Source organism: Mycetomoellerius zeteki, unplaced genomic scaffold, assembly GCF_001594055.1.
Source record: "Mycetomoellerius zeteki isolate Tzet28-1 unplaced genomic scaffold, Tzet1.0 scaffold145, whole genome shotgun sequence".
Lineage (NCBI taxonomy): Eukaryota > Metazoa > Arthropoda > Insecta > Hymenoptera > Formicidae > Mycetomoellerius > Mycetomoellerius zeteki.
In genome coordinates this window covers 3243487-3256196 of record NW_017256393.1, presented here as the reverse complement: position 1 = coordinate 3256196, position 12710 = coordinate 3243487, and the positions used below count along the sequence as shown (strand labels likewise).

General features: G+C 36.8%; 1 protein-coding gene across 2 annotated transcripts; it reads left to right on the top strand.

The window, feature by feature from the left end:
• Positions 1-4130: 4130 nt before the first annotated feature.
• On the top strand, positions 4131-12236 carry G9a (histone-lysine N-methyltransferase G9a). Of its 2 annotated transcripts, none has more exons than XM_018462730.1 (12): positions 4131-5655; positions 5726-6327; positions 6405-6455; positions 6631-6728; positions 7356-7998; positions 8754-9086; positions 9180-9408; positions 9570-9776; positions 10037-10293; positions 10461-10711; positions 11219-11390; positions 12182-12236. In XM_018462730.1, the coding sequence occupies exons 1-11, from the start codon at positions 4715-4717 to the stop codon at positions 11369-11371; spliced, it is 3765 nt and encodes a 1254-aa protein (XP_018318232.1). In that variant the 5' UTR covers positions 4131-4714; the 3' UTR covers positions 11372-11390; positions 12182-12236. The 2 variants fall into 2 exon arrangements, with proteins under 2 accessions (XP_018318232.1, XP_018318231.1); XM_018462729.1 differs by having other exon boundaries at positions 6405-6539.
• Positions 12237-12710: the final 474 nt, after the last annotated feature.

Here is a 12710-nt window from a genome sequence, read left to right as displayed (position 1 = left end):
AAAATAAAGCACAATAATGTCGCAGTAGCACGTCTCATAGAATCCACGGAGGATGAATTGTATATTATTTAATCAGCAGAGCGTGCAAGGCGTCACTTCATACACATACATACATACATACATACACACACCAACATACACTGCACATATATACACGGTTTTAGAATGTTGTAATTATTATTTTTAATTAACATTTAATCTCTAACTATGTTCAAGTCTACATTCGTAATCACTCTTTGTCATTTATTTGACAAAAGGATCTGTTGCAATGTAAATAAACTTATATTTATACGAGTTATTGTGTCTCTCCTCATTTCCTCTTTCGCCACTTTAGCTCCCGTTCTCCAAACGCGTTGAGAGTACATCGGTAGTATTTTTAATTTGAGTCATGCCGTTCCAATTTCAATTGAATCAGTGTATTCTATCTGTTGTTTAGAATAATAAAAAGAATTACGCAAGTCATTCTCTTTATTATTCTAAGCAGGCGTCTTTACTGTGATTACGATGAGTACATAATGTATTCTTTGACTTTTCGGCGTTTCATTTATATGTCAATAAGAAGATATACAGTGAATAATATTGAAAGAAATAGAAATTTCTTCTCAATTTAATTTATTAATAGATCATATTATATATTATTACGTATATTGTATATTATGCAAATAAGTGATTATCACTAGGTATTATAATTATCATAATGTTGAATTAGATAAGAATTTTATTATGACTTAGTTTAATTTTTGTCAAAACATTTAGTTTAAATCTTAAAAAGAACGTATGTATTTTCGAGATTAATTTTCTTTTTGCAGTACGTGATATTTATCATTGTGTACGTTTGTATCCTAATTGATATATCTTGCAATTGAAAAGTATTAAGCCTTTTTTGTGCTTTGAAAAAATATAAATATTTTTTTTAAATTAAATTTTTAACAGATTGCAGAACAATTATTTTCATTGTGTGCTATGCTCTATAAATTATCACGGACATAGATAAGAATTTACCATGACACACTTTAATTCTTATCATCAAAATTAATTTCTTCTTTTTAAAAAAAAAATCAAAGTGTTATATTAAAAATATAGAAAGCAAAAAAAAAGAATATAGAGAAAGAGAGATTCAGAAATATTTATATCTACTTTAAAAATTATAGTTGATATCTTAATTATAGCTATAACTTAATTCATGGAATAAATAAATTTGTATTGGTTCTATATATATTTATGACATTATGTAATATTATATAATAATATATCATATAATTTAAAATATTATATATATATATATTACATAACATAATATATGTATATAATGTTAACGCATTTTATAATAACGCTACGATACACAGATAAATGAAATATTCCATAACTTTTATGAATTAAATCTTTTATCTCATTTAACATCTAACATTATTTCAAATAAGTACGTAGCAGTGTAAATCTTTGTCAAGTCCTCTATTTTCTCTCCATTTTCCCGATGCAATCCCTTTCGAGGAAATAGATCGACTCTGTTCGCTCAAATGATATTTTTTTCTTCGTCCTTCAATATATGTATAATATATGAACAGCATTTCCTACACGGCAGCGCCGGGTATTCAGTTCGGAGCGTATATATATTTTTATCGTATCATGCCACGTAATCTCTAAGCAGGTCTTTTTTGCTGACGGCTCATGCGCATTGAGGCGCCGATGAATTTTCCAGCCTTATACCCCGCCATATTAAGATCGCATGTTAATTTTCATTCTCTCGCAAGAGAGCCGATTGAAACCTCGTGTCAGCCGTTCCATGGTCAAACTTTATAACCTCATCGCGTTATGTGGACTTCACGTGCACGATTTATTGTCAATAATGCGGATATCCCCCTAGATATACACAAATAAAAGTCATCGCTCGACTAAGTATAAACGTTGAAAAGACAATGAGAAACAAAGACATGCGAAAGTCTTCGAATCGAAAAAACATGGGCATCTTCTTTTTAGCTGAAGTTCGTACACTTCTCTCGATCTACGTTAGAAAAAAAGATAACTTCGTACGGAAATTTAGTTAAAAAGGACAGGTCTATTGAAATGTAAAAATATTTCTATATACATAGTTATGGATCGTATAAATTTTCTCGATCTCGAGGATCTTGAAGTCAGGAATCTGAATTTTTCAAAAATATACATTTTCGCGATTCATTCATCTTTCATGGAATAAAGAATTAAATTATAGGACGATTAATAATAATTTAATCGCTCAGACATGAGTAACGATTTTATTTACAAAATCGGTTGGCCGCAACAAGAGACTTCATTATTTATACACAACTCGTCATCTATTTTTGGTTAGATCGTATTGACTTATGACACGGAGATAGAGAGAGAAAGAAAAGAAAAAAATTTATTTTGCTGAAAAATTAGTTGTGAACGCACGTTTACTTCCCAGTAAACACCAATGCAAGTTACATGTAACTATTATCTGTTAGTTAGAAACTAACTGTTCGTTTTAACTGTCTATAATTACGGAGTAAATTCAACAACTACTCAACAAGTACTCAACAACATGACTGTAATATATAACACGTGTGTTATTGTTATATAATTGTTGAATGGGGAAATTACAATTACTACTACTTACAACTAACACGCATACTCTGTAATTTTGTTTACTGAATTTTCGTACTTCGTATATGAACTGATATGGTGTGCCTGGCATTGAGTGCCTTCCAATAAGCAACACAGTGCGACACAGTGATCATGTCATCTTTGTTTAACATTGGCAAACAACAAGGATGTAATGATCCATTGTGTCACACCGTGTCATTTGTGTCGCTTGTTGGAAGGCACACACTGTGTGCCAACAAGCGACACAGTGATAATGTCATCTTTGTTTAACATTGGCAAACAACAAGGATGTAATGATCCATTGTGTCGCACCGTGTCATTTGTGTCGCCTGTTGTATGAACATGCAGGATCATAAATTCCTTGAATTTAGGCGTTTTTCGAGACACGTGTATAAATATAAGCCTTAGACTTCTTTTTAATTGAACTTCTTTCACGATCCATCCTTCCTCGTTATTCTTTCCACGCTGAAGACAAAAAGAGAAAAGAGATGAACCGTGTATTGTAAGTTTAGCTAAAAGGAACTATATCTTTTGCGTCCACAATGGCTACGTTTACACCGTGCGCTTAGTCCGCGACCTATACAATAGGTGTCTTTGTTTAATATACAGGATAAACAAGGACGTCTATTGTATTGTGATGCTCTAGAATCGAGGGAGTATTCACCTACAAAAGTGATTTCTGATTTCTCGTATTCGTGGTTATTTCAATGTGATTGCAAAGTGATTTTATTTGTTTTCCGACAGAAAGTTCGAGACGCGCGACCGAACGTATGACGATGTTTTTTTGTTCGATTTCAGATGATTTCTTGATTTCAATGAGAAATGCTTGACTGTCTCGTTTACTGAATTCCTCGTTGATTTCGTAATCCCTCGTCTAGAATAGCCTAGAAATCAATCCGAGATATCGGATGGAGAAAGAATAGACAAAACGCATTAATCAATTGGTGGAATTATTCAAATGCGATTTGTTAATTATTTTTCTCCGTCCGATCTCGGAGTAATTTCTAGCATCGTGAACACAACTACGTGTAGGCTTTACGCGTTTCTCTGCATATATATACGTTTCGAAAAGCGCCTAATTCACGCATTAAGGCGTCAACGATCCCACGTGTACGTACAGTAGCATGCCAGACGAAGTGATCTATACGGGCATCGCTAATAATAATGGCCGTGCTCTCTCTTCCCCCTTTCCTCTTCTTGTTCTTTATTGTGGAAGATCGTTCCTCTCGAGAAATCATATGAATTAAGATTGAATGATACATCGTTAAAGGTTAATTTAACCTGACGCCGCGGCGCGCGGTGCGATAACGCGCAGCGTAAGATCGAGGAAAGAAAACAATTCCTTCGCCGTCCCTGAACAATCAATATGGCTTCTAGCCGTTCCTCGCTCTCGGAGCATGCCAGCGCGGCCATCTTTCTCTTTCTTTCCCTCTTCTCGCGTTCTTATGCGGGGAACTTGAGCGTGGTTGGCTCGGGTCCCTCCGCGCCGCTTCGGGATCGTCGATGCGATTAGTCGAGGCGGCCTCGGGTCGGGAATTCTCGACTTGCTGCTCATCGCATGAGAGCATTGAGCTGAGAACAGCTTGAAACTGCTCGAAACAGCGAAAGCCCGAAAGGTATAGCAGTCGATGGGAGCAACGAGAGGCGCGTACAGTAGATGGTACGTCTTCATTCTGCGGCACGGTGTGAGTGAAGGTGTGAGAAAGAAAAAGAAAGAACGAGAGTGAAGGGTAGGGGGAAGTGCGGCGTCCCCGCCATCGAAGAAGGATCGATGGATCCGCGTCGTCGATAAGCGTCGTCGATAAGCGCGTCGGGGTGAGATTGATTGCAGCGCCGGAAAGCGGCGCGTTAAGTATCGGACAGGTAGATAGGATGAAGGGCGGAAGGAAATAGGTTGGAAAAGGGAGCTGGGAAAAAAAAAGAACGAATCTTCGCGTAAGAAAAGAGGAAGTGAGAGAAAGGATAATTCGAAGGATACGTGGAGGAGGGAGCATGTGCTGGTGGTAATCGAAGAGCACAGGCGGCAGGATGAGGTACATCTTTGGAAATGCGCGTCGTTGCTCCTCGCAGCAGGTCTGCTGCTCGTAGCAATAGCTAGCCGCGCGCACCAGGCATGGCCGCCGTAGCGGAGGGCGACAACGAGCTCGTCGCCGCGACGCCCGAAGGGTGTCGGGCGCCACCGGTGACGGAGTCTGGTGGCACCAACGGAAAGGAGGGGGACATGGCCGCCTCGGACAACAGAGTTGTCGACGACAATGTCCGTATTCACGAGATCCTCGAGGGGATGACGAACGAATTTAACAAGGGTGTGAGTCCGACGAAAAATAATGACGGTGATAAAATGGAACCGGAGGAGACGGTGACGCCGGTGACGTCGAAGATCGTCGACGAAGCGTTCAAGGGAGAAAGAGAGCTCGATGATGTCTGTGAGGAAGCTGCTGGAAATTTAGAGGACATCGTTTCTCAGACTCCGGAGGAGAACCATAATGGTGAGGAGGAGAGTTTGACGGGTAAGCAGGACGCTGTCAAAAAGGACAAGGCCAGGATCGTCTTAACATTCAGGACCATTGATTTGAATACAGATCATGGCAAGAAGACTAAGATATCCAGTTGTTCCTCTAATCTTGCTTTAGTTCCTGATGAATTAGCTTGCAATGACATCGATGGTGTCTTGGTAAAGATAGAAAATTCTGATGAAAATTCTGATTTAGTGGAAGAGTCCCAAGCTGAGGAGTCTCAGGCAGAGGAATCCCAAGCCGAGGAGTCTCAACTGGAGGAATCCCAATCAGAGAAGATTCAAGTGGAAGAGGAGGCAAAGAAGGAATCTACAAAGGTGACAGAATCAAAAATTATGAATGAGGACAAAGTGGAAAGTACACAAGAGAAACAAAATAGCGACACGCAACTTCCTATCCCGAAGAAACCTGAAACCACGGAGAATAATGTTGAAAACAGCAACGATAAGGCGTCCACAGAAGAGACTGTACAACAAGAAACTACCACGCTTGTTACCAGGAAGAGAAGAATTGGACGACCAAGATTACGAGCACTTAGGTTTTTTATTTTTTTCTTTCTATTTTTGTTTAGGTGCTTACCATTTGTAAACTTGTTCCTTCATTTTCAGTGATTCAGTCCCTCAGGATGAGGAACCTCCTGGTCCTAAGCGTTCTGCTAGAAGGTTATGTAAAGAATCTGTAAAGAGCACTGTACTAGAAAGCGCCATGGCACGTAAGGAAAAGTCCAATTATACAGATGAGTTCAAGAAAAAAAGGTATAACAGACCGGGTCGACCCAAGAAAATTATTCCGGGTAAAGAACAGGTAAAGCAGGCACATACGAAGCTCTCCGATGTTCGTCAGGATATGGAAATGTCGCTAACATCTGATAGCATTAGCACAGCTGAGAGTACAATGTTAGAATCCTCGCGCAATACCACGTTATCAGAAAATAGCTTGAACGACAGTGTCTTGGAGGACTCGCAGATTTTCTCATCCGACTTCGAAGAAATGCCAAAGCTATCACCGATGACAAGGAGTTCGGAATCACACACCAAACTGGGCAATTCCATCAGTAGTCCTAGCAGCGACGACATACCTTTGGCAGATATTCAGAAACCTTTCTTAAAACCTGCCACCCAATCCACCGTTCGATCCAGGAGAGACAGGGGACGTCCTCGTGGAAGCACTCAAGCAGCGCGAAAGATAGCAAAGGCAGATCTGTACGAAGGTGATGTAATATCTGCACAAATAGTAATTCTTCCGATGAACAGCGATTGTAATTAAAATCAATAAATTATTTCGCAGATGGTTCTCCATCCGTTGCAGAAGCGGGAAAAAATAACGATTATCCTGAAGGTAAAGGTTTAGTTTTTAACACGAAACTTAATGGATGTAAAAGGGCGAATGAAAATAAATTTGAATGGAAAGTTAGCCATGGAGGTATATTATTTTACATATTTCTCTTCTTTGTGCTTTGTTATAAATATGTAAAGCAGTAATTAATTAATGTTTTATATCAACTTTATTACAGAGATACCGGCCAAACGAACTCGCCGAAGTATGGTGCCAAGTCCGAGTCCCGCGGAAGGACAGGCATCAAAACCGGAATCGACGGCCATTTTGAGTGAAGTGAGTATCATCATGTTTATTCTAATATTGGTTCTGTAATATTCACTCTAATATTTCAGTAAATCGGGATTATAAAATTTAACTTTTATGTATGTGAAAAAATTTATTAATATATTTATTTAAATAATTGTTTTAGGTCGGTATTCATAATCGATTCTTATATTTAAGACCGCTTTAAATATAGTCTTAAGATATCATGAGTCAATCACAGAGCTTATTAACATCTTACTTAAAATAAGAACTGTGAATATTCGCTGTAAATCAAACCTCATTTGATCGGTATATATCTTATTTATTAAACCCTATATCCACGATGCTAAAAATCAATCCAAGTTCTCGATTCAAATTCTCGAATAGAAACAATTATTAATTAGTACAAAAAGATAGGACAAGATGCATTTTTTGGTACGAGATTTATATACGAGAAACACATTCGAGTTATCTGTGTCCATGGTCTGAATTCTAGTAACTTTTTCTTGGATCAAGATCTCGGACCGATTTTTAGCATTGTGGACATAAGGCTTTATACATACGTATAAAATTTTTTTCCATTTAGTAGGAAGATAATGTTTATAACAAATATTTGAATAGGAATAATATTCTCATCCTTGTTTTTATCAATTTTAGACATACGTGCAATCCATGCTGTGCCTATGTCAAATACGATCTCAATTATACGTGACGATAACTGGTTCCGGTGGACCACTCTACTGTACTGCTATCGACTCGATTGATAATCGGGTGGTAGGCTGTTGTAATGAAGTGGACACCAACGATGTGGCGATGCGGCGGCCGAGCACTCGTGTGCCTTTCATTATTCTCTGCCGTATGCACAAGGAACGATTACTTCGTCACAATTGTTGTCCTTCTTGTGGCATGTTCTGTTCACAAGGCAGGTTCGTGCAGTGTACCAATGGTCACCAGTACCATCGTGAATGTGAGATATATCCGAACAAGAAAGGTGTCTGTCCGCACTGTGGCAGTGAGACAGCAGCTTATGATGTGATGGTGACAATGAATGGCATGAGACGGCCGGTTTTCATTCCTACGCGTAAAAAATTTTCCAAGTTGCCATCTGCAAAGATGAGCCTACCTGGGAAAGGTGACAATACGAAGTTGGCTGAGCGTCCACCCAGTCCGTTGATCAAGCCCGATATTATCAAGATACCCGAACCGTCGATTAATACTGAGAGACCAGAACGTTACACCATTATGAGTCTCTACACATCCGTGAAGAATGGGGATCTTGAAAAGTTGGTTAATGTATTAGGTGAGTGGAAACTTGATAAGGAATATAAGAATGTAAATCGGTCAATAATTAATTTTATGAAGTTAAATATTCCCAAGCTTGCAAATCATAAAATTTTTATATTCTTTTCTGTTTTATTTTTCCATTTCAAATCTCTTAAATAATTTCTTAAATAATTGTTTCAGAAGTAAGATAAGTTAAGTACACATTTATTATTTAAAGTTCTCTGATTCAGATTCTATGTGATTTATTAACAATAATATATGTATTATTATACAGGGTGTCTCACAACTACCGCATTTTTTAAGAACGTATTCTTGAGATAATTTTAAGACGAAAATTCTAATACAAAAATGTCGAGGCTATAATAGTTTTTGAATTATAATTGGTTAAAGGTAGTTCGTAATTTAAAAACTATTATAGCATCGATATTTTCGTATTAGGATTTTCGTCTTAGAATGTTCAAAAGAATCCAGAAATAATAATAGAGGCTATAAAAGTAAAATGATTTTTGACTTACAAGCATTTAAAGTTAGCTTATAATTAAAAAAATTGTTGTAATCTCGACATTTTCGTATTAGGATTTTCGTCTCAAAATTACCTCAAGAATATGTACTTAAGAGGAAATTGTGAGCGGTAATTGTGAGACACTATAATGTACATATTAACGATATTATGTTAACGATTTAACTATATTTTTTGCGAATGATGAAAGTATTATTTACTTCAATAGCGTAATTATCATACCATTATAATATACAATTTATGACTTTCAGCATGTGGTTACAATGCAAATCACACATTCCGGGATTATGCTCACCGAACCGGTCTGCACATAGCGGCAGATAAAGGCCATTTGTCATGTGTACACGTTCTGGTTCAAGCTGGTGCTCAAGTAGATGTAATGGATAGGAACCAATTGACACCACTAATGCTAGCTGCGAGTAAGGGTAATGCCGCCGTGGTGAAATACCTAGTCAGGATAGGCGCCGATGTGACACTGAAGGGTGAGGACGGTATGACCGCCTTGCACATGGCTGCCAAATCCGGTCACCTAGAAGTCTGCCAAATTATTCTGACTGAATGTAAAGTGCCGAGAACATTAGTAGGTAATGTGTGCTGTGCTCGTCTCTAATTATGAATAATTTATTCTTTGCTTTTTAGATTTAATTTTTTACGTTCTCTGACATTTTCATTTGCAGATTCTGTGGATGACGGCGGCTGGACAAGTTTAATCTGGGCGTGCGAGTTTTGTCATGCGGATGTCGCACGATATTTATTGGACAAAAAGTGCGATCCGCTTATCCGAGATGCCGAACAGAATATAGCGTTGCATTGGAGTGCTTTCAGCGGCAGTTCCGAGATTACGGAGATGCTCCTTAACGAGGGTTGTGATGTGAACGCTGTTAACGTTCATGGTGATACCCCTTTGTACGTTTCGTATTTTTCTTGTAGATTGTACTCTTAAAATTATTTATCATATTACACGAACATGGTAGAAACATTTATAGTCATTTTGAATAAATTGAATTTTTTAGACAATTTTTTCTCATTATGAGAAACAATAATTTATATATATATATATATTTTAGACATATAGCAGCTAGACAAGATCAATATGCAGTCAGTGTTCTGCTGTTAGCGCGCGGTGCTAAAATAGGAGAGGTAAATGCTGCCGGCGAAACTGCGGTGAATTGTTGCGCATCGGATGGTGATACTATGGCTGCCTTAAGATTGAATGCGAAAGTCAACGAACTCGCCGAGCATATGTGGGAAAGAACGATTAAGATATTGACGAAGTAAGTATGGAATTTTATCAAGTACAGCGTAATTATCAATATACAGTAAATATATGAATGATATATGCTGTAATTTTATAAAAATTGAATTGGCTCAATGATTGTCGAGTTAGATATATTAAGAACTTTATTACGCAATTTCTTCGGAAATATTGTTATTACACTAAAAATGATATTGTATGTAGGTATGATAAATAAAAAATAGTTTGTGTTTGGGCCTCTTTTACAATAATTTTCTTTTATTATCTGTTCTTTTATAGTGACATTTCACGCGGAAAGGAAACAAATCCTATACAATGTGTCAACGGATACGATTCCGAGGACAAGCCAACCGATTTTCTTTACATAACGGAGAATTGTTTCACGAGCAATATCAATGTGGATCGCACAATTACGTCGTTGCAATCGTGTCGATGTGAGAATAACTGCAGTTCTGAAAAGTGCTTGTGTGGAAATATAAGTCTGCGATGCTGGTATGATGAAGAGGGAAAACTCGTACCAGAATTTAATTATGCAGGTGCTTATTTAAATGTCAACACTAAAAATTTTGATTTGTAAAAATAGAAAGTCTTATAATAATTATAAATACATTAATAAATACATTGAATTAGTGACAGAGAAATTTATTCTATGGAAATAATTTTAATAAGATATTAACATCTTAACAAATAATATTTATCATAGATCCACCGATGTTGTTTGAATGTAATCCAGCTTGCGACTGCAACCGCATTACATGTAACAATCGAGTTATACAACATGGACTGACTCAACGATTTCAATTGTTCCGTACGAGAGGCAAGGGTTGGGGTCTTCGAACTCTCCGACATATTCCTAAAGGCACCTATGTTTGTGAATATGTTGGAGAGATAATCTCAGATTCCGAGGCTGACCATCGCGAAGATGACTCCTACTTATTTGATTTGGACAATAGAGTAAGTTATATACTAGTTTTTACTTTGGTTTATAGAAGCGAAGTAATTTTGTTTTCAATGTCTACATATTGTTTTTGTAATTTCTTTCACTACACAATATTTGAACAATTACAATACTTTAGATGTTTGTTCACCATAATATTTTGATTTTTCCGTCCTTCAAGGGATGCAATATCATGATTTACTACTCAATTATCTTGGTATCTGTTTCTATTTATTAAGATAATTTTTTTACTTAAAATTTTCTGTATGCAATGAGTCTTTCGTTTGATAAAGCAGCTGCTGTATCATACTATTCGATCATTTTCCGTAATCTTAAATTTAAATACACATACATAATCTGAGGTGCAAAAACATGTTTATCACTCCATAAGAAGATTTTGGACATATTTTTTTTGAAAAATCGTTTCTTTATAACTGTTTCTCATTTGTGTTGTACAGCTTATTATATCTATGTAAGCTATTTTATTGTAGATTGTGGATAAAAGAATTATTTGATGTACACAGGACGGAGAAACCTATTGTATAGACGCAAGACGTTATGGGAATATTGCTCGGTTCATTAATCATTCGTGCGCGCCGAATCTGTTGCCGGTACGAGTATTCGTCGAACATCAGGATCTTCATTTTCCAAGGATAGCATTCTTCGCTAATCGCTAGAGCGGTTGAAGTCAATGAAACACCGAAAATCACTGAGATATTCTCATTGAACCTCTAAACTAACAGGAATACATGGTTGCACAGCATTTTCTGTTAATAAGTTGCTTAACATTTGTTTTTTTTGTTTGTTCAACAACATGGCACATAATTGTAATTTTTTTCACCTTTGTTACTTCATATTTTGTCTCTTTAATTCTGTGTCGTGATTCAAATATATATTTTGATAGTAAAATAATCCAATTCTATTTATCTTTTGTTTAATGTAGAATGACGAAATGTTACTTTTATCTAATAAAGTTATTTAGTATAATAGTGTTTAAATAATCCTTATAATCTTTCAATAGATTATACTCTGTGTGTCATTTACTCTTTCATTTTTTGTGTTATTTATTTCTCTAAAGAGCTAAAACAATCCTAAGAAATTACCTTTTTATTTTTTTAAATATAATTTTGAAAGATTTTGAGATCTTTCTTTTTATTTAATGCGTTTTCTAACGAATACATACAATTTATCATACTTACGCGTATCTAATATACGCACGACGGATTAAGGTGACGGTATTTTTAAGAGTATTCACATATCTCACAATGTTTTCCAATAAGGACACAGTCAGACACTGTGTAACATAGTGAATCGTTTCAGCTTTGTTTAACGCCTTGTTTAAGTCAAACAACAAGGATGTAATGATTCACTGTTTTACACTGTGTCTGACTGTGTCCTTGCTGAAAAACACCCAATCTCATTTCGGTTTTTTTACGTCACGCTCTCTTTTGTTAACTTCGCACGAATAGACAAATATGGATCTGTTTGCCCTTAGCTTCGATTACGGCGAGAAATTCTGGATTATAAAATGCAAGTCCTTCACATGTACCTGCGGTGCCGAAAACTGCCGTTACTCTGAGAAGACTATACAAGTTACACTGGATAACTACCGGAGAAAGATACAGCAGGAGGAAATGTTAGCAGCTCAAACTTCTTCGTAACCATAATGCGATTTAGCTTAATTCTTTAGGTGTTTATGCCCGTTTTTTCATGAACGGATACGACGATGATGACAATGACGGCAGATTGTCTCGTCGATCACGTGTTAGTTCTCTGCGTCACTTCGCCGCGAAATTGATTGCCGCAACATGCGTGGAATCGTAAAAGTACAAATGCAAAACGGTGGTGGGATGATAAGCGTTCGATTAGATTCTTTCACCGATGTTTCCTTACGCTGTATATACCAATCGGCTTCGCAGCGGTCAACGTTCGGTTCTGTTATTGTTTTTGCCGAACACCCGAACGCGTTGAGGTGAAATTGACAGCCGGTCTATCAAGATTGTTATTACTCGTTTT

Excerpts from the sequence above, each read along its gene's own strand:
- G9a (XM_018462729.1), top strand. The coding sequence starts at position 4,715 with ATGGCCGCCGTAGCGGAGGGCGACAACGAGCTCGTCGCCGCGACGCCC. Across the intron at positions 10,294-10,460 it reads ACCAGAATTTAATTATGCAG|ATCCACCGATGTTGTTTGAA; the intron begins GTGCTTATTTAA and ends TATTTATCATAG. Across the intron at positions 10,712-11,218 it reads TATTTGATTTGGACAATAGA|GACGGAGAAACCTATTGTAT; the intron begins GTAAGTTATATA and ends TGATGTACACAG.